This window comes from Montipora foliosa, chromosome 1 (genome assembly GCF_036669935.1).
Source record: "Montipora foliosa isolate CH-2021 chromosome 1, ASM3666993v2, whole genome shotgun sequence".
Taxonomy (NCBI): Eukaryota; Metazoa; Cnidaria; class Anthozoa; order Scleractinia; family Acroporidae; genus Montipora; species Montipora foliosa.
In genome coordinates this window covers 65,972,569-65,994,886 of record NC_090869.1, presented here as the reverse complement: position 1 = coordinate 65,994,886, position 22,318 = coordinate 65,972,569, and the positions used below count along the sequence as shown (strand labels likewise).

The window sequence follows — 22,318 nt, the reverse complement described above, 5'->3', positions numbered from 1 at the left end:
TCTTCTCAGCAGATCAAAAGGCATTTTATTATTCACGTATAGCGAGAATTTTGTACGATAAACCTTACAAATAGAATAATCTATATTTTATTCACGTCCAAGTATGAAAGACCCGGGTGTTCTACAGTGTCATATTAATTAATTTATGCAGGATATTGCCCATATTAGTTTTGTGTCACAAACATTCCAGCTGATATAAGAAATAGTATTAAAAATAGTATACATTAGTGCCTTTAGAACATCAGGTCACCTAAAACAATTGTCACCTTGAAAAAAAAGATATGTTTTTGCTTTCCTTGATTTTCCCGTTGATGTTAGCCCGCCCCTTCCCCCAGACCCCGCTCAATTTCTTTGGCTCGTTCTTGTTCCCTCACCTCCACTATCTGAGAGCCTGGAACAGTCTACGTTGATGTCAGCTTGAATGGCCTGGTACATGTATTTGTCCAATAAAGAAGCACCACATCTCAAATCAATTTCGCCATAATAAGTTTGGCAAAGTTCATCAGTTATATAACCTACCTTTTTACAAACCTTTTGCTTGTCATTTTTTTTTTGTTCATTTATGAAATGGGAGACTAGGGCTCAGTGGTTCATAGCACTCGCCTCCCACCAATGTGTTTTACATTTCAATTCTTGGACCTGGTCATTCTCGTCACCAGAGCTCACCAGAGCCTTGGATCGACACAAGGCTCTGGGAAACTCTACATCTAGGAGAACATGCGCGTAGGGTTCTTGTAGCCAAAAATTGGCTATTTGAACCTTACGGTGCCTGCTCACTCCTCGTGCTAACATGAATGCACCAATTAGAGACGCTTTTGATTGTTCTTCACGAAAACCAATGAGAAGACAGTTTGTTTCAGGGTTCCCCAGAGCTCTTCTCACCCTCTGTCAAGAGAAGAGCTCGAAGGTTGAGATAGGGACCTGGTATCATAAGTCGGTTGAGTTTGTTGGTTCTCTACTCTGCTTCAAGAGTTTTGGGGGTCTTTTTTCCTGCAAATAACTGAAGTTATAGTCCACATTGCAACCAAATACGATTCAAATACCCAAAGGTTTTTTTTTTCTGGGTACTCCAGTTCCATCTCTCTCCAAAAGAACTGACAGTTGATTTTATTTGATTTGAGTTATTTCAATGCACAGTGCTGCAGCACCAGAAGACTTGATACTTGCATAAAAAAAAGTTCATCATGATCCCTGGTGTAATTATGCCCATTGTTTTTTTTCTAGTGGGTGAATTTGCCTATAAAGTTGCATCAGCTAAAGAGCAGTTGGGAAACCAGCTGTTGTCCATTGTGGAGTCATTTAGGAAGAAAAATGCAGACATGAAGAGAGACAGGTAGGAAAAAAGATCAGACTATACTCACCACTACCAGTTCTTTGAAGCAAATCTACAGTGTAGCACTTATACAGTATATCAATATAAAGCCCTGATCATTTAAAACCTATGCATGTAGGTTGTCATAGTATTTTTTGCTACTGTAGAAACAACTTGGCACCACTTGCTTGTGCAACAGTATGGTAGATTTAATGATGTTGTGTCTTTCACAAAAAGTGACAGCAGTGATAAGACAGTGCAGCACCCGTGTCCTTCTTCTTAGCCATTCCAGTTGTAAATCCTGAATGCTGCTTCTGGTGGATGAAATTGACTGAATGCAAAAATAACTGATAACAAATTAATCTTCTGTCTTTGTGTTAATTGCTAAGCCTGACTAGCCTTGTTAACAACTGTAACATAATCTTGGCTATAAAACGAGGCTAGTCAGGCTAATTTTCACAAAGACAAAGAATATGTCAGTCTTTGTGTTGTTGGTTATCTGCTCTGTTTGAAGCAGTTTTTTGTAGAGTTTTTTACATTTTATTTTTCTAGATATCCTGGCTTTCCCTATTCTTCCAAAACAGCATTTGTTTGAGTTTAGTTAAGGGCTTTCATCAGTGCAAAAATCTTAGTTGTCACTCTGTTAGTAAAAATCAAAGATGTAAAACTATTTTATACCTTATAATTTTATCTGTAAAAGACGGGAGGCAATGATAATGATGATAAATATTCAAGTGCCGGTAGTATACATCTGTGCTTTTTGTTGGGTTTTGTTGGAAAATGTGCTGTCTACCGGGTCATTTGCCAAATGTTTTTGCACTGTTTAAAAAATGAGCTGCAGTGTTTTATTGGGTTTAAAAACATGAGGTGTAGCCAAGTGTTTTTAGACCTGATAAAACACATGCTGTGAGTTTTTGTGAACAGCTTCAAAAACGTTCCACAAAAGGCATGTCCCTCGGGAGTCCGAACAAGGGTTCAAAAGAATAAGAAAGAAGAAAAACAAACTGAAATTCATTTCTGTAATTTCTTTCATAAAGAATTCTAATGAGGAGTGTTTTATCGGGTTTAAAGCTCGTGCATGTGACGCTTTATCAATGTTTTGATAGGCTGTTAGGCTCATGAATTATTATTAGTGAGTTTTTGAATTACAGTATAATGAATTTGTTTACAGGAGTGCTTTAAGCAGTGCTGTTAGTTGCTGGGAAACCCTACTTGGTGAATATGAAAAACAGGCACAGGTAAGTTATCATAATGATAACTAATAAAGAACAACTTCATTGAAGAAACTTAGATCTTCCATAACCATTGTCTTTACCAATAAAAACAGACATAGCGACCACAGGCTAATAATTTTATGGAGAAGTTCCCTGTTTTGAAGACCAGATTTGATTCCTCAGGTGGTCTGTGGTCCAATTCCCTGCTTTCAAAAGAGCCATCCACAACCTTTTGGCTCATGTGTTTGATCATTGAACTACAATGAAAGAGGTGATGTTTTCAAATGTGGACATCTTGAAATTATTGTTATTTGACTTTCAAGTCTTCGGAATAAGGACAGCTATGCGCTGCCACGTAACCCTTGCTCACAAAATCCAGTGAGGTGTTTAATTTAGAACTTTCAGTTTGCAAAGTGGAGGGCATGCAGTTTCCAGAGTTGTGGTGTGGTCTAAGGTAGTGACAATACAAAGTAGGCTCTCTAAGCCTAAACATAACAAAATTACTTGCAAAGTTCTTGCAGTGGAAAGTAAAACAATCACATTTTTACATATTTATTTATTTATTTATTTATTATTTTATTTACATTATTTATGTATAAAAACTTTATTTGCATAATAAGGATGTTAAGATAATACAAAAAGAGTGCTACTAGAGAAGAACTGAATCCTCATAATTATACAGTAGGCCCCCACATATTGTAGTGGAAGGCAAATCCTGAGTCTACCCCTTTAGAGAAGAGTTTGTTACTCTTGGTCCTAGTCCTAGGTGGAGTGAATGAAATGGCGGCTTTGTTGTAGCAGAATAAAAATGGCCGCTTGTTGTCAAACCGACATGTTGTGTTACTTCCTTTGTTTTCTCAACCAGAAAAAATTGATTCACCACAAGATGAATTTCCATCATATGTGTAGAATTTCCTTGGATAATTGTGTAAAAAAGAAAAGTAGGTTTAAGCTCTGAAACTTTAACAAATTGAATATATACATGTAGTTAGGTCAAAGTGGCACATTGACTGTTTGGACATCTACTGTAATGTTTTTTTAATGTTTTGTGTTTAGGATCTGCTTAAGATATCATCCAGTCTTCTGAGGCAAGTTAACACTGTTGTGTTTGACGAAGTTGTTAAGAAGAAAGCAATCACCAAAAAGGTAAAAGTAAAGGAACAGTTAGAGTTTACTAAATGTACCAAGGTACACATGTAGTCTGTACTTGTCTACTATAAGTTATACATTTTTATGTTGTTTTTTTTTCCATGTCAAATTGTGGCCCTTGTGAATTAAGTAAAGTGGAAACATTGTGAACTGTAAATGACATGTATTTACAATAATGGCCCTTATTTACAGGGTGAGATGAAATTCCAAGAATCGGCATTTGTTTTTAAGGAGTACAGAAAAGCTCTGCACCTAGATAATTATCGAATGTCATACATTTCTGATATGACATTTTTTGTGGAACTGAGGTCCTTACGTTTAACTATAAAAGACTGTCATAAGTTGTATGCCAAAATTATTCAAGGATGTGATATTCATAATGTTCCCCTCAGAATTTGCTTGCATGTATAAAGTTATGTACCCTATGTGTATGTTATGTAAAAAATTGATCACCCTTAAAGAAATTACCCTGATGTCTTTTGTAGATATTTTCGTTTCGAGAGAGTAGTGAAAACCAGATTGAAAAAGCTGATGAAGTGTTACAAAAGGTAATTTCACTGTTGCACTTGCTGTTACATCCATTAAATTTTATTTCAAATGGTAATTTACAAGCCATGTGGAGTAATAATACATGAAATGATGATGCACTTTTTGTTCAAGGAAAGACACCTACGTTCCGAATGCAAATAAGCAAAATCACATGGCATTTTAAGGTAATCTTGGTGTCAATTCAGTGTATCTTAAACAGAGGGTGTAAATTGCAGGTTCCAGATTAGGGTTGTGGGTCGTTGTTTTACCGTAACTGAAACAATCCAAACCTTTGCAAAAATGCTAACCTTAGGCAGAAACGTTACCTACATGTAAAGCATAGTGTTTAGGCATAATGTTAGCATTTAGTAAAGGCTTGAGTTGTTTCATCTGTTTGGTTAATTAAACAATGACCAGCAACCCTAACCTTCCTTTTGTAACTTGCAGTTTACACCTTCCGTATCATAGGCAGGCCCTTGAATGAATCTACACAGGTTAGTATGTTTGGAAAATGCCTGAATTTGGCCTTGCGTTTTGTTAACCATCAGTTCATTTGCTTTTTCCCTTAAATTTAGAACCACAAGGAATATTCAGATGCCTGCAGTAAGCTAGCAAAGCTGCAAAATATAGGTGCAGAAGCTGGAAAGGTAAGAGAGACCTGGACTGATAATAGCCTCGCACGCAGACGTTCTTATGGCTTTGTCACACATTCCTCCCCCACTAACGTCTACTGAAGCGAAAAACCCCTTCTGTTCAACAGCTGTTTGCCCACTACCAATCAGAGTTGACTAATTCTGTTGTGCATAGCCAATCACATGCTGCGAAAGAATGCCATACAAAATACAAGTTAACTAAAAACTGGAAAATGGCCTTTGATTGGTCTGTAATCTGTGAACAGAAGTGGTTTTTCATTTCAGCAGATGTTATAGAGGGAAGAATGCTTGACAAAGCCTTAAGAATGTCTGCGTGGGAGGCTAGATTGATAATATCAGCAGCTCATTCTGTTACCAGGAGCTTACACATGCCAAGCTATTTTCAAACATTTTTGTGACTACCTATTCCACAAGAATCTTTAGTAATGCATGATTGGCTTTTGTCAATCCTAATGTTTGTAATTAATTGTACAAACCTTATCGTTGCATAGTGAGGAGTTTTTGTGGGGGTTTGACTTGGTTTGTAAAAATGCTGTAATAAATTTCAAATATGTACATGCACAGTGTATGACTTTTATGGTTAGGGACTCTTTTTACTACAATGACATCACATTTCATTGTCCTGGAATTTTATAAGACCATAGCCAGTGTTTAAGGGGAATAACGTAATATAGAGTGAAGGAGATGTAATGTGACAGGTTATTTGAATAATTATGTAATATTACTGTCTTTCTTTTTTTTTTGCCATTTATATTACCTTAATTTACTGTCTTTTTTATAGCAAGAACATGTTCAAACACTGTGCCATAACACTCATAATGCCTACGTACTACAGCTGAATACAGTGAATAATATGAACAGAGTCTTTTATGCCACAACTCTCCCAGAAATGTTGGATGTAAGTGAGAAAAGTGAACAAACTTAAGTGCAAGATTTATAATTGATAGGGTTGTGAGCATTGACAGTTGTAAACTGTGTCAATTTCCTGGAGTATTTGTGACAGTGTACAGTTCTGCAAATAAACTGCTGTTGTGAGTTACATGTTTATGCGAAAGCATTTATTGTAATTTTTCCCATCATTGTTTAAGTTGTCTTAAGTAAATAGTTCATCTCTAATGGACTGTACAGGTAACAGCGAGGCAAGCATGAAACCAATCACCTGTTAAATGTCTGGGACAACCAGTGAGACTGACAGTGGTGTTTTGTGTGGAAAGGGAATAACTGAGGTGTTAACCTTCGTACACTTGTCGAGAGCACAGGTTTCCATTAGATTCTCAAATCTTCTATGTTAGTGCCCAGTACAAAAGATCAACTCATTGCGCTCTGCAGGCGATTACTTTTATGTGAGATTGATCTGCATCAAAACACGACAACAAGGACTTTTTTCTTGTTAATGAGTACTGTATTAAAATGGACGTGAGAGTAGCCTATTTTTATGCACTGTCCAGGATCAATCAAATGCACCATGTTATCCAAGTATGTGAATATTGAGTTGTGGTAGTCAGGAGCTGACATAGTAAGATAATGGTTTTGACATTGACTAGTTTTTTTGATGTTTCGTGCAAGACGTTTCGGCTGGTGCTTAAGCCTTCGTCAGTTGCAATATTGCAAATTCATCATATTGCAACTGATGAAGGCTTAAGCACCAGCCGAAATATCTTGCACGAAACATCAAAAAAACTAGTCAATGTCACAACCATTATCTTACTATGTGAATGTTCGCTGTACAAGTTCCCTTACCCTTACTTTTGGCTGTGTTGTAGGACCTCCAGCTCGTTCAAGAGGACATTTCAGAATCACTAAGAGTGGCCTTCTGCGACTGCTCCAAGATCGAAAAAGACAATGTACGGTAAACTTTTTTTGGTTGTTTATCATTATTAGTAAAGAAGGATGCCAAGGTCCATTTCGTTTGAAGGGTGGTGGATGGAAAAACTCTGAATAACTTTTGACAGCATCCATCAGACCTCAGATGTTTGCAGGTTCCTTAAGGACGGTGCCTACTAGTTCAAAGGTATTTTTGCGAGGTTTACTGAATGGGCGGGAAAAGCAGATCTTAACAAGTGTTATTGAAATCCAAAAAGAAAATTGGCGGTAACCAGCATTTTTCGAAGATAATTAATCAACAATATTTTTAAAAAGCTTTAAATTACAGAGCAATGTATCGCGTTCTTTTCCAAATTGAAGCTTAGTTATCTCTGAAAAATGCGTGGTTACCCCCATTTTTCTTTTTGTATACCAAGAGTACTTGCTAAGTTCTGCTTTCTCCGCATAAAATTAAACCGCGCAAAAATATCCCTGCATTAGTAAGCAATACCGATAGGAAATCCGAGTATCTGGAGATGCGCAGAACGTATGCGCAATAACAATAGTAGGCACCATCCTTAACACTGTCACCATCCAGTGAAAAGAACATCTCCAGTAATTATTCAAACATTCACTGTTGTTAAGGGTATGTAACCAAAGTACCTTTAGTTATTTCATTATTTTTTTCTGGAATATGCTACAGTCTGACCCAGCTATGCAGCCCCTCCGTGTCCTCAGCCGCTGAGGCACATGTATTTTAGTAGTTAGTCTTTATTGAAAAACGTCTTTGGCTAGGCCGCGCACCGGTGGCTCAGTTGGTTGAGGGAGGTCGTGAGTTCGACTCCGGCCGGACCAACACTTAGGGTCTCAAAAACAACTGAGGAAAAGTGCTGCCTTTGTAATTACACCCGCAATTGGTTAGACTTTCAAGTCTTCTCGGATAAGGAGTGTAAACCGGAGGTCCCGACTCATAGCCCTTATTGGAATTCGAATAGTATGGGACGTTAAAGAACCCACCAACTTCTCGAAAAGAGTGGGGGCATCTTTCACTTCCTAAATAAATTGTAAACTGCATAAGCATAACAAGCAGTCTGGCCAAAGTCCCCCACAAAAAGCATTGTAAATTAGTCCTGAAAAGCCCCGAGAGGGAGAGACTAATCAGTTCACTTCACTTCACTTTACTTCAGAGTAAACGGCTGACATCTTGTCACATTGTTTTTCTTTAGGTGGTTGACAGTGTGCAGAGGTTAGACAACATTGTTCATATGTTCCAGCTGATGAATAGTAGAGCCGACATCTCCACCTTTGTACAAGCTAACAATCCGGGTACATTTAAACCGCCAAATAAGAGCTACAGCAAACCAGAGGACAGTCACGTACTAGTGAGTAAGATGAGGAAATAACGAAACTTTCCTGAAAATCCGCGGTTTTTTCAAATCCCAAGCTCGCTAAACGAGACCTTGTGTTCCCATTGGGAAAAAGTGGTAAAGTGCAAGTTTCCTCAGTAAAAACCGTGAAACAAAACCTTCAATGAAATCTTTCCGAAGAAGACAAAAACCCACCTTACATTAAAAACTTATCTATGTCATTCTGCTTGAGAAATTGCGCAAGAGCGTATGCGATAATTGCTCGTCTCGCCATTGAGTCAGGCATGTAGGCTTTATCACATTCAAAACTAAATATCAAAGTTTAACTTGAAGTGAAAAGCTCTTTATCTGTCCTTGTCTAAGCCTGTTGCCGTCGCTAAGGCTAATGGAATTACTTTATGATAATATTACAACGTACGTACACGTACCCTAGCGTTTCAGGTTACTCTGACATTTAGTGTTGTTAAAATATTAATTTGAAACAAGTGCGTTTTCAGGCTCGGCGTCTGGGTAATCAACTGACGAGCCGCGGAGCCTCTCAACGATATACTCGTTCTTTAAACATTGAATTTCACTCAATGATAAACCTTATTCCTTCCTTAAATATTGACTTTACTGGCGAGCCGCGTAGCCACTGCAGTGATACTGCCTCAAAAATGGCCCCGTATTCAAATGGGTACCGGCGAAATGCTGGGGGTAACCCTGCGATGGACTAGCATCCCATCCAGAGGGGAGTAGAAATACTCCTAGTCGCGTCATGCTAATGAAACCGGAGATAAGTACCGGCCTGATAGGCCTTCTGGCTCGTAAGCAGACTTTTGTTCAATAGTTGCCCCAAATATGCTGTATACAGTGAGTGTTACACAGACAACACTGGTAAAAATGTTACCCCTTGTTGTATTTGTAAAATTCACTTTTTCATTTCCCTTTTTTTTTCCAAGAACGTTGTTGACAACAGACTCTATTTAGTGGATGTAACAGAACCTGTTTTGAAAAGGAAATACATTGCTCTGCAGAAAAAGGTACTAACTCAACGTCAGATATCATAATTTTCATTGGTCAGATAACATTTGCAAGTATTAAGAATGACTATTAGCCCTTCTTCTAACCCCGAACGATTTGACTCGTCTGTTCACTTTTAACTTTTCTTTCAAATAGCTACGGAACTATGAGACGGTAATTAAAAAGGACCAAGAGGCAGTGAAATCCTTGAAACAACTACAGGAAAGGTGAGCTGAGAGGATAAACAAATGAGGAATATTTTATATATATTACAAAAGAAGCCGTTTTTCCCTTGGGTATTGACTATGAAATCAATATCTGTTAATGGCCATCATCGCGCGGCGGCCATATTGGCCGTAGACAGTAGATGTCCCGAGCCTCGAGTTGAAATGTTTGGGATCGAGTTTCGGTGGGGTAAAGCAAAAGTTTTCAATCCTTCGGTACTGAAAATGGCCGCCGTGTGAATTAGGCCCATGGCAAAAATATCTGCGAATTGTGTGACTTTCAAGTCTTCTTGGATAAGGTCCATGAACAATAGAGACCTTTAGACTCCAGGCCCCAGTTGTTCAAACGATGGATAGCGCTATCCGCCTGATAAATCACTGTCCACTGGATAATTCAATTGGTTTTGCTAGTGTTTATCCGCTGGATAGTGATTTCTCCGGTGGATAGCGTTATCCACCTTTTGAACAACCGAAGCCAGGACGAGGACGAGAACGAGTACTAGTTTTGACTGCCCATTTTTTAGCGAAAATACTGAGAAAATTTATAACCCGTACGATTAATCGCACTCTTTGTTAGCAGTATAAGTTGCTCAGTTGTTGATAGAAAAATGCAAAAATTGCTATCGTGTTGTTGACTCGTTTTGGCACGACGACATTTTTGCAAAACATCGTTCTAAAATGACGACGGTATCAAGTTTAATTTTTCCCGCCAGAATGACGCTGGTTTGCGCGCGCTCGCTGTTCTATGAGGAAATCTCGTTCTCGTAGTCGTTCTCGTCCTAGAATCTAAAACTCTCCAATGACTACGACAGCGACGGAAACATCGCCTAAAAATAGGGAGCTTAAGCAACGACAACAGCGACGGCAACGAGAACGTCACACATTTGCATATTTAGTGGCCAGAAACAATTCCTTTGCACGAGAAGCACGTGCGTTTTTCACTTTTGTCCATTTCTTTGCCGTCCTCAGCAAAACAACAACGTGAAATAGCCACATTTGAGGTTTTATGACGAACGTCAGCACTTGAGGATAAGTTTTCATTTTCTCCCCTAAATTAAGCGCCGTTTTGACCAGTGTAACTTTCGAGAAACTGCTACAACCTTGTCATATTAAAAGGTTGAAGTAGTCACGAATTGATTACAATAACGTGAATTTAAATTTTGAGATGACGTTCTCGTTGCCGTCGCCGTCGTCGTTAGGGAGCTTACGAAACGACGACGCCGACGGCAACAACGACGCTACAAACAATAGGTTTAGTGAGCAAAAACAATGGCTCCGCACACTTTGCACGTGCGTTTTACATTTTGGTACATTTCTTTGCCGTTATCTCCTAAATGACGACGTGAATTGACCAAATTCAAGGTTCTGTGGAGGACGTTAGCACATGACGATGAATTTTCAGCTCTCTCTCTCTACGCTTCCAACTCACTCATACCAGTTTAATTCCTCGACAGTTACTACACATTTTTAACGGGAAACGACATGAAATAGTTTCGTAGTGATATGAATAACGCGAGCTCGTATTTTAAAATGAAGTCCTCGTTGCCGTCGCCGTCCTCGTTTCGTAAGCTCCATATTGCTGAAGCTCCCCAGTGTAAATTTGGACAGACGTAAGTCCATCGTGATTATTCCATCGCGATCTAACGTCATGTAATAGGCAAGTTTCGTATTCTAACGATTGGACTGGATCAAGCATGAAATGGAGACTAATGCGGGCAAATTAATTTTTGCCCGCATTAGCCTCCATTCCATGCTAGATCCAGTCCAGCCGTGAGAATTCGAAAATGGTCCATTTGAGTGAAGTATTAGGTTCGAGCGGTTTCAGAGTAGAAATAGAGAATGAAAAGTTTACATTTGTATCTTCACGTTATCGTCAAAAGTTCACTTCGTTAAAGAACCCGCACACAACGCAAAAAGGTGTCGATGTTGGGATTTGTTCTATTCTCTGTTAGTGAATAGTTGATGGAGGGAGGGCTAGCAGTATGGCGGGACAATTGTGGTCTGAACCTACCAGTTTAATGGCCCAGCCCCTACGAGTCTCGAGTTTCCTTTGGCACAGTTGTAGAACATCCGAAGTAGTCGAAGTGCCTATAAGCTCCAAATCTTTTTTTTTTTTCTTGCCCAGATGTATTTTTGCATCATGCCGAGCAAAATGGCGCAAAAGTTTTTGATTTTGGTCCAAACTATGAATTTTCAAAGTGGCGAAAAATCGCAGTTTGAAAAGCTGCAGAATTCGCCGAGAGGGTTGGGTCGAGTGTAACTTGCGACGTACAACCCGGACTTCAATCGTTGTGATTTGTGACTTCGGTCAGAGCAAGCTGTAGTCAGACCTGAAAAAATGCCTGCGAAATGTTTTGTCTCTGGCTGAAGCAACGTTCGAAACTGTTTCATTGAAGCGCTTTTGAATTGTTTTCTGTATTTCTTTTTCCGTCCTTCTTTCTCGCTCATTTAACACTAGCCATTCTGCGTCTGCTAGCGGCTCAGCATGACTCAACCAGATTCATCTAGGCAAAAAAAAAGGAAGGTTTGGGGAGGTCGTAGGTTCGACTTCTGCAAAGGGGCACTCGGATTTTTCCGAATATCCCCTAGTCATCACCGGAAAAGTCAGGTGGTGATCCTTCTAAGTCGATACTAACCCTAATGAAAAAATCTAGATCTTCCCACTATGAAAAAAAAAACCCGGTTACCTCAAGGACATTTCCTTCATTACCTAGAAAAGTATTTTAAAAACCATGACAATATTGGATGCAGGGCCTTTGGTTTATCCACTCGCCCCACCGCATGCAGCTTCTACCTTATGTCTGCGCATGCCTAGCTCATGTCTCCCTTGGATATACATAAAAAGAAAAAAGGCTCGTTAACTTGCACGTGTGTTTTTTTAAAAGCTATTCAGACAACCCGTCATACGGAAATGCTTCCGAAGTTGAAGATGATTTGTTAAAGCAAAAGAATGAACTGAGAACGAAGGAATGGTTTCGTTGCGTTGCTAAAGAACAGGTGAGGAAATCATTCTCGTCACCAGAGCCTCTGATCGTCCCAAGGCTCTGGGAAACTCTCTGTAGGAGAACATGCGCCGTAGAGTTCTTATAGCCAAAAATTGGCTATCTGGACCTTACGGCGCCTGTTCACGTGGACGCCTCGTGCTAACATGAATGCACCTATTAGAGATGCTTTTGATTTTTGTTCACGAAAGCCAATGGTTCCCCAGAGCTCTTCTTTTCCTCAGTCAAGAGAAGAGGTCTGGGGTCGAGATTGGTGAGGAACTGAAGCTGAAGCTGTTATGTCCAGAAATGCACCTAATTATATCTGTGAAGTTGTGTACTGGAGAACTGGAGAGAGAGAAGAGAAATATAGCCAAAAACAGCGACTGAAATCAAAACAACATAAATTACCGACTTAATACCCTCTAGCTTGAATCGAATCCATGCTCTCCGAATAAAAAGTTGTAGTGCGTCTCATTTTAACATGTTCCTTTACCTCTAGCAGTTTGTTTCAATTTTTGTTGCAGACGAAACTTTTCACTGCGGATGTGCTCAACAGGCTTCAAGTTACCGAGGATGATTTTCAAGATGAAACTATCAGCGACGATGAGGGTGTTGCTGGCCCAGTGGACAAACGACATAGCGTACACAGCGTCAAGGGAAAGAGAGTACGAAAAGCTGGAAACCATCAGTTTGAAGATCACACTTTCAAAAAACCGAAATTCTGCTATTACTGCAAAAGTCTTATAAAAGGTAGGCTTTGATGAAGATGGTTCCAGGGCCAAGAGAACCGAAAGCGCGAATGTTATTTGGATCATACGGCAGCGACAACGCGACGAAACAATTCTTCATCATAAAGAAATGTAATCGTGCAGCACGCATTTTTGCACATTAAGAAGAAGAAAGCATAAAGCTATAACGATGTTAAGTCCCGCAACGCCCTAGGGCAACAACAACTTGAACTTTCGACTCACACGTGATCAGGTCGTGCACCTTTGAAACGGCGGCAAATCTGTACGCCAGCCGACGTCAAGCAAATAATTTTTATCTGTGTATTGTTCTATTTTGAGTTGGGAGGTATAACAAAACACTTAATGACTGGCCCCTCGGGAAACAGTGAGTTTTGTTTCCCCTCGACCTCAATGTTTCCCTCGGCTTCGCTTCGGGGCACATTGAGGGTCTCGGGGAAACAAAACTCACTGTTTCCCTTAGGGCCAGTCATTAAGTGATTAGTGTTAAACCAAGTTATATTGTTCAGTGTTTCCCTATGGATTCAAAACACCAAGAGTTGACTCTAGAGTAGTGTCAACACTAGTGTTACACTGTGTTTCCCTCAAGTGTGACCGAAACCATTGTCAGCATGCATATAGATTACTTCATGGTTGGTGAGTGCGTACGATGTTTAGTGAGCGTAGCGAACGAGTGAGTGAGTTTAACGATCCTTCACAACGAGTGAGTAATAAAAATCGTACAAACGAGCCAACTATGAAGTAGCTTGTTTATTATATAAATACAGAGATCATAAAGTTAACGGGGTAAGTGTTCATCGAGAGACTATCAAACCACTCTTTACCTTCCATACCTCGCTTGAGCACTTTAAAAACTTTTAAAAGATCCTCTGAAGTATATTGTGGAGAAAACTAAGAAATAAAAGATCAAAAACTTTGAAAATCTTACTCTATTTTTCACTAGTGAAAAAAAATCGTCCGACCAATCAAAAGGCCGACACGACAATTTTTCACTAGTGAAAACATAGTATGTCATTTTTCTTTCATCACGGAAGTGTACGTAAATCTCTATACTTATGTAATAGATTACATCAGTGAACCGTTTGTTCTTGATCCTAACTTCAAACTTCAGTCCGCTCTAATATATCCAGTGATAGCAAGGGTGAATTAGGTAAGAGTGTTCCTATTGTCTGGGTGGGCTTCCCAGCGCGGTTGCAAATGAGGCTATTTTTAGAATACTCGTTCCTGAAAAAAATTGTTGTCATGTCCCGGAAAAAAAACATGGCAGAAGCATTCACGCGTGGCATGGCTTTTCTTGGTTAGTCAAAGTGGCGGCTCCTTGTTTCTTTTCGCGCGTAAAGTGTATCTAAAAATAAATGCATTTGTCACTGTGCTGGGTCAAGACCATAAAATGAAAGAAGAACCCTCGTATCTAATTCATTCTTGGTGATAGATACTTCGTCCGTCTTGCTTATTAGGGAGATTTGCGTTTTTGAGATGCGGACGGTAACTGGAAGTGAGCTCTTTTCCCTCATTTATTTAACGTGTCCTCACACAACCACATTTACATTGCTATGTATCGTCTCTCCATTGGAGATGATAAGGATAAAAATCTGGGAGACAGCACTCTCCTGGCACGCGAAATATTTAATGTTCTCTTTCGCCCCGGCAAATTTGTAAGCTGACGTACGTGATGGAAGGTCGTTACGAGATCAATAATTTGGAATGTTATTGCTTGTTCTCCCTGACCTTCATTTCCTTGTTTAGTTTGATTTTTTGTTTATTTCAGGATTAATTCGACAGGGTGTTCGCTGCAAAGCTTGTAAAATGAGTGTACACCATAAGTGCCGGGACAATGTACCTTACTGTCCAGGAGACAGGGTAAGTGATATCCATTTTTATGCTTTATCAACGCTAAGGTATATCTGAAGAATCCAGAAACGTGACCCAGAGGCGTAAACAGGCGTCTTCGCGCCTTTCCCCCAGTCTCCTCCCAACCTTAGCCTCCCGGGCAGATGCTCTCTGTAGCTTCGTCCCGTTGAAATAGAATTGCATCACAAGCCAAAATGAAAAAAATATATGTGCGTTGAAGGCTAACCTCCCCCATCAAAAAGCCTGTTCATAGTCTGGAAAATTCCCGCTCGCACCACCAACCACTCGGACTAATTTTGCGCTGCGTTGTATTTGCTTGAAAAGCTTCCATGAATTGGTCCAATAAGATCAATGCAATGTGACCAGGGTCCGTGTTTCAGGAAAGTTCCCGAAAAGCCATTTGTGAAATTACCATCCACTTGTTTTGATAAGCTGGTATTTTTCAGGAAACATAAAGGAAAGGTATTGGGAAGTTTGATGGGTTGAAGTCGCCCGCAAACGAGGAAACGTTGTTGTCGAAACATTTTCCCGAAATGTTTCCTCGGCGCGCAAACAGGAAACATTTGCTGAGGAAGCAAAATGTTTCTGAACAAATTCAGAAACATTTTTGCTGCCGCAACAAATGTTTCCTGAGGCCGCAAATGGGGAAACATTCGCTACCGCAACATTGTTGCCTCGTTTGCGAGCGCCTTAATAGCTCTCCGTTTCTAAGGTACAGAGGGAATTGTGGCACTCAAAACGTTTCGGAACTTTCAAGACACGGCTTGCAGCTTCCTTGTTGAACAGCCTAGGGAAGAAGCTTTTTATTTTGTGACGTTTGTCGCCGCCGCCTAATAGCGACTTTAAGAAACGGCGTCGGCTACATACGGCAACTACAACGCCATGAAGCAAAAATATTATTGGTTAAAAGAGGAAAAATAATCGTGCTGTACGCGTGGCACGCATTTCAGTGCATTTCTTTGCCGTTCTCCACAAAGCAACAACGTGAAATCACCAAATTTTACGTTTTGACATCAACGTGAGCATGCAGCAGTGAATCGTTCATTTTCTATCTTTACGTTAAAACTGTTCGTACCCATCCATTTACAGGATAGTTGACCCTTACTGTAATACGTGAACAAGATGGAGTAATCGCGAAGTACTTACCATAGCGCTAACTTATATTTGAAGTGGTGTGTTCGTCGGCGTTGACTTTGCCCTTGCTTAACTCTCCAATAAGCCTCAGTATCAGGCCCTAGTCAAAGGCTGGATAACTTTATCCAGTGGATACATACATCTTATTCTATGGGTTAACATATAATACGCGCGGATATTTTGCGAGTTGCGTAGTATTTTTCCGAGCCCCTGCGGGGGCGAGGAAAAATACGAGCAATGAGCAAAATGTCCGCGAGTTTTTTTATGTTAAACCATCGAATAAGAGATTTATTATTCCACGACAAAAAGGTGTTATCATTTTTTTTGATTCAATTTTATCTGGTAAGAGTGTTTCTAAAAAAATGCATCATCTGTCCTTCAGGGCACTTGCGAACGATGTAAACAGGAGAGAAAGCCAGCCAAATGTCCTTTATTTGATTGTATAAACGAAATGACGAGAGAATAGCGATGACAAGATAAATTCTCAGGCTTTGCATCGCGTTGAAAACAATTTCTTTCATTGAAAAACTCCCGTTCCGTCCGTATTTGCTCTGTTCTAAACCGGTCAAACCGGAACACTACAGCGTATTACCGTCTCATATTTTGCGCGTTCTCTTGACCAAATATGGTAAAATGGAGTAATAGTGGAATAATAGATGTGGATAAGTCGCTATCCACAGTGTAAAATATATACTTCGCGCCACGTTCACAGATGTTTTATAGCACGCCTATACTGAAAGTGCTACTGTGATCAAAAAATCACTTCCTTCTTTTCTTCAGATTTTGAAAGTGTGATTGCTTAACGCTTGACTGGTAAAATTTTGAGCTTTGATTTTTATCCAAAGGCTGTTTTCTTCGAGTGTAAGTTTTGGATTCACGGTCCGCCATTACTCACGTTCCAAACTGACCGATTGGACCTCACAGGGTTGGATCTAAGAAAAAGTGACGTCATTGACTCGCTCGCTTAAAATTTTAGCGTGTAAACGCAGCTTATTTTATATGCAAAACACGAGTTTAAAAGTCTGAAAGCCCGAAACTCCCGTGTTGCATATTAGGCAGCTTTAGCAACGACAACGGCGACGGCAACGAGAACGTCACTAATTTGCATATTTAGTGGGCAAAAGCAATAGCTTTGCACGCCCTGCACGTGCGTTTTTCATTTTTGTCCATTTCTTTGCCGTCGTCAGCAAAGCAACAACGTGAAATTACCAAGTTTGAAGTGTTATGGAGAACGTCAGCACCTGGAGATAAATTTTCATTTTTCTCCCCTAAATTAAGCGTCGCTCGTAACGGTTTCATTCCTGAGGGACTGAAACACCTTTGTCATATTAAAAGGCTTGGAATAGTTGCGAAGTGATCGCAGTAACGTGAATTTATGTTTTCACATGACGTTCTCGTTGCCGTTCCCGTCGTCGTTGCTAAAGCTCCCTATTAATTCAGACGCGCACACACGCATTGCATTTTTAAACTAGTGAGTCTTTGTCGTCATTTTCTCCTCGGTCCAGCTCTGTCAAGATTTTAAGGAGGAAAATTCCAGTTCAAATAAACAGGTCTCTTTTTTAAATCAAGGCTTAAAACTTGGGTTACTTACTGTTTAGTTAACACAGTTTTGAAATGCAAATAAAGATAAAAATTGATTTTTTGGTCATAGTAGCACTTTAAATGTGCTTAGAGTATGCATATTCACAGTTACGCGGGCAAATTTAAATTTTTGCACCGCCTTGAAATTGTTAGATAATGACTTATCCACCGGGTAAAAACTAAGCTAAGCCGTCATTTTGCCTCGCAGAATTTAAAAGGACAATCCCTTCGCATCCTTCGAAATCAGGACGATGATTCAGACGGCCCTGTGTACAGTGACGTAGACGACGCTCCCACCCCACCCCAACACAGGAAGCCCTTAGGCCCCACATCCTCATTGCCTGTTTTCAGAAGAGAAGATGCAAGTGTTTATGGTGAGATTACAGTATTTACGTGATTAAATGCCGCCTTCCAATAAAGGCCGCACTGTGGCGCTGAATCGACTCACTGTCGATGTTGTGCTGTACCTTGCATGCTTGTTCGGCGCGGCTCGATCTAAATCTGCTTCGGAGAAATTTAGACTTTAATGCGCGAGTCACAGAAATCTTGTGTTCAGACAAGCCACATCCAGAAAAGACACGAGTTTTAAAAGTATGTGTGGCACATCACACTCTTTACACATTTTACTGTTACTAGACCTGAAATATTACATATTATAAAAGATAGATTTGGAATCGAGTTAAGTGCAAACGACAAACGTCTAAAGTTTGCGTTTTGCCAAAAATTTAAAGATATCGAGAAGCTAACAAAGAATAAATGCTATACCGAGTAATTGCATTGTGACTAAACTTGATAGACAACAAATGCAAGGAAACGATGTTATGTGTTTGTAATATTTCGATATAAATCTATATCATCTTCGGACTAAGGCGGGATACAAGTAGCAGAATTTAAATACGGCAAGATTGTGCAACAGTATAATCACGTGAAAGTGAAAAACAAAGAAACGAAACTGTCGGGAGAATAGGCGGAGTTCTCTACTGGCTTTTAAGCCATTGTTCAGAAATGGTGTTAGACGCTTAATATGGTAAGCTTCTTTATATAGTAATAGATTCCAGTTATCATCGCGATCTATTATGTTAGTGTTATCACGCACGGTTTGGGCGAAGAATTCTTTGTTGATTACAGTAGTAGATGAAATGTTCTCATTTGTAAAAATATCCGGTATTTATTTACTAAAGCTATCAGCAGGTAATGGATTTTGAGAAGCTAACAGAGAGACACAAATTACTTAAATTATTTGCCGGACGGGAGGTCCGTACTGGAAAAAACGGCGCCTGAGGTCTTGCTTACGACCGCGGACCTTGCGCAGACCAGATCGAGGGCACGGTTTTTCCCCATACGGACCGACCAAGGCCGGCAAATAACGTTATTTAACTTTATTGTTTTCGGGGCCATTTCAAAACCTTGAGAACAAACACACTGGAGAGGATCAGTCAGTGAAACTATTATTATTAAAAGTAAGCTTGATAATGAAAAACAAGCAGGCAAGTATAATTTTCAAAATGACATGTAGTACTCGTTTAAAAGTGAAACGAAACGAACGTGCAATTGTTAAGGCGCCCGAAAAGGAGGAAACATTCTTGCGGACACACAGTTTCCCGAAACATTTGCTCGGCGCGTAAACGAGGAAACGTTTGCTGAGGAAGCAAAATGTTTCTGAACAAATTCAGAAACATTTTTGCTTCCGCAACCAATGTTCCCTGAAGCTGCAAGCGAAGAAACATTTGCTTCCGTAACAATGTTTCCGCAACATTGTTTCGTCGTTTGCGGGCGCCTTTAAACTTTGAGCGGTCCGTACGCGGGTTCCGAATGGGAAAATCAGGACCGCTAGAGCTCGCGGGATTAGCCAATCACATTCGAGGATTTACGATTCCGGACCACTGAGATGCTTGAGAAAAAATAAAATAAGAGAAATTTGTTGTTTCTATGGCAAGTACCAGTGTGCCGTGTCAGTCACTGTAATATCTCTCAGATTGCACGCTTGCCAAAGCACCGGTTCTTTTATTTCACCGGACGAGGTTATTCTCTGAATATGTGACCCTCAGAATAAACCAATTTCGATATATTAAAATTCAGTCCTAAGCAAAAGGCATCATCTCGAGGCTCTTGGGAATAAATATAAGGATTTGTATGGGTTTATTCCAGAGCCTCGAGATGATACCTTTTGTTTAGGACTGAATTTTCAAAATATCGAAATTGGTGTATACCCCTTGCTGTGCACCGTGACTATCAGGCCGGTGCAGTTGTCATCGTCCGCTCCTCCCACCTATTCAATGGGCCTTTTGCAACTAACGATCACATGGTACAAAATCCGCCATGCTGGAGGGCAAGCTCATTATTATTCCCCCACTGGGACATTAAAACAAAGGCAAGTCAAGCTTGACTGGTTCAGGTCTCTTTGTTTTAATGTCCCAGTGGGGGAATAATAATAAGCTTGCCCTCCAGCATGGCGGATTTTGTACCATTTGATCGTTAGTTGCAAAAGGCCTATTGTATGTGGGCTGAGTTTCAATCGATCTCTAACCTAACTTGTTATTTGTTCTCCGGGTACTCTGGTCAATTTCCTAACTCATCGAAAATCGACACTCCAGGCTAATTAAGGCTCGGGCAAACGACTTTACATTTGCTTCAAAATCTGTTCGATTTTGTTGAACGATGTTGACTGCTGGGGTTGGCGAACGGTTTCAACAAATCATGAACATTTGATTCAACAAAGTTTCACGTGATGCCTTTGATTCAGTCCCATGGTGCAGCCGCGGTTGTTACTATGGATACGGACATGGATACGTCAGTGGGAGACCGTTTAGTGCGCACGCGCATACCGAACGATGTTGAAAGAGGAGGGCAAACAGGTTTTCAACATCGCTGTTCAACAAAATCGACCAGATGTTGACGCAAATGTTGAAGGCGGGTTCCCTGGCCTGTACGTGTGTCTGTAGAGCCGTGTCCCTCACGGAGAACGTTTCCGAAAATTTATGTGATTGAAAGCTTCCTTGATAAAACATTTAAGATTATTTGCATGTGTTTTGTCTCTGAGGTGCAACTTCAGAGTGTCTTCGCACCATGTGTGTTTGCCCTTCTAAATTAAATACTGTCGTTTTCTCGTTCTCATTCAGATACAGCAGAGAGCATGATTCCTTCATCAGAAATGGTAAGAATTCCTCTTGTGGTATTCTTCGAGAAGGCTTTCTGGAGTTCTCTTCCGGAATTTTTTTTTCGCTCTGGGGGGCCTGCTCGCAGGCTGGGCTTTGCCCTACCGGCATTATATACAACGACAAACGTTGGTAGTCAATCCATTTTTATGTTTCCTCTTCTTTTTAAGAGTTACTGTGTAGCACTTTACGACTTCGAGGGAGAGAATGATGGAGACTTGAAATTATGGTGAGCACATATCAACCCTTTTTTTCGGTGATATATGTTATTAGGGAAGCTCTGATTGGCTGCTCAAAGTCCGAATATCCTTTGTTATTGAATTTGCGATCTCAGATATCGCGTTTCTAGCTTCCTGATTGGTTCACTCAAACTCAGTTATCAGATCATCAGTATACCGTATGAACTATTATGGAATCTGATTGTGTCAATGGTTGCCAAGCTGGGAACTGACTGGCTTTAATTTCCAAGTGTCCAAGCGTTCAGAATTGAATGAAAATTCGATAAAACAATTATTCCATTCGCGCTTGTTGAATATGAGACCGGTTATAGCTAACTCGTTGGCTATTTACCATCTCTTATTATTCCACGCGCAAAATATGAGACGGTAATACACTGACTGTAGTGTCCAGGTTTGACCGGTTTAGAACAGGGCAAATACGGACGGAATGGGAGTTTTCCATGAAAGAAATTGTTTTCAACGCGATGCAAAGCCTGAGAATTTAGCTTGTCATCGCTTGTCATTCGTCATTTCGTTTATACAATCAAATAAAGGGCATTTAGCTGGCTTTCTGTTCTCTTTACGTCGTTCGCAAGCACCCTGAAGGACAGATGATGCATTTTTTTAGAAACACACTTACCAAATAAAATTGAAGCAAAATAACACCTTTTTTGAAGTGGAATAATAAATCTCTTATTCTATGGTTTAACATATAATACTCGCGGACATTTTGCTCATTGCTCGTATTTTTCCTCACCCCTGCGGGGCTGGGAAAAATACTGCGCAACTCGCAAAATATCCGCGTGTATTATATGTTAAACCATGGAATAAGGTATATGTATCCAATGCGTACTCATGAAACAATTGTTAACTATTCGCCTCCAAGCAACTCGTGGGGGATTTGCGTCCGAAAATATTGTAATCGTTCCAGGAATAAATGAGTTGAAGTCATCTTTTTGTGCTATATTATCTCAATGTTTTAGTATATACTAAAACAACTATTCACCGCAGTGTCGGTGGCTAGTGGTGGATATTTACCTAGCCGCGAACCTTCACTTCGGTGAATAATTGTTAAATATTTACTGGATAGCGTGAAAAATGAGAAATTTGTTTCTTTTTTTAGTGCCGGTGACAGGATTAAAGTTCTAAACAGCGCAGATGAAAACTGGTGGGAAGTAAGAATCACCATTTCTTTTAGTTTATTAGGCTACAGTTTGTACTCTTCTGTTCATTTTGATTTCGATTGATTTTAGCAAGGACACATAGCGCGTTAGGCGAGTCGCCCCACGCGAAACGACCGCCGGAAATACGTCTCCGTTCGCAGGCTAGCGTTCAATCGAACCAGTCACCCAATCACAACTTACTCGCCGCCTACACTAAGCGCAGGAAATCGCGTG

General features: G+C 40.1%; 1 protein-coding gene across 1 annotated transcript in view; it reads left to right on the top strand.

The window, feature by feature from the left end:
* LOC138005379 (uncharacterized) overlaps positions 1–22,318 on the top strand; it is a 28,304-nt gene that overhangs the window by 715 nt on the left and 5,271 nt on the right. The window contains exons 2-18 of the mRNA XM_068851621.1: positions 1,225–1,333; positions 2,484–2,550; positions 3,583–3,672; positions 4,161–4,223; positions 4,779–4,850; positions 5,638–5,754; positions 6,620–6,700; positions 7,886–8,041; positions 8,968–9,048; positions 9,185–9,255; positions 12,138–12,249; positions 12,761–12,986; positions 14,751–14,842; positions 17,757–17,922; positions 20,668–20,702; positions 20,874–20,932; positions 22,045–22,096. Coding sequence (XP_068707722.1) covers positions 1,225–1,333; positions 2,484–2,550; positions 3,583–3,672; positions 4,161–4,223; positions 4,779–4,850; positions 5,638–5,754; positions 6,620–6,700; positions 7,886–8,041; positions 8,968–9,048; positions 9,185–9,255; positions 12,138–12,249; positions 12,761–12,986; positions 14,751–14,842; positions 17,757–17,922; positions 20,668–20,702; positions 20,874–20,932; positions 22,045–22,096 — 1,649 coding nt within the window. The remainder of the gene's footprint in view (positions 1–1,224; positions 1,334–2,483; positions 2,551–3,582; positions 3,673–4,160; positions 4,224–4,778; positions 4,851–5,637; positions 5,755–6,619; positions 6,701–7,885; positions 8,042–8,967; positions 9,049–9,184; positions 9,256–12,137; positions 12,250–12,760; positions 12,987–14,750; positions 14,843–17,756; positions 17,923–20,667; positions 20,703–20,873; positions 20,933–22,044; positions 22,097–22,318) is intronic.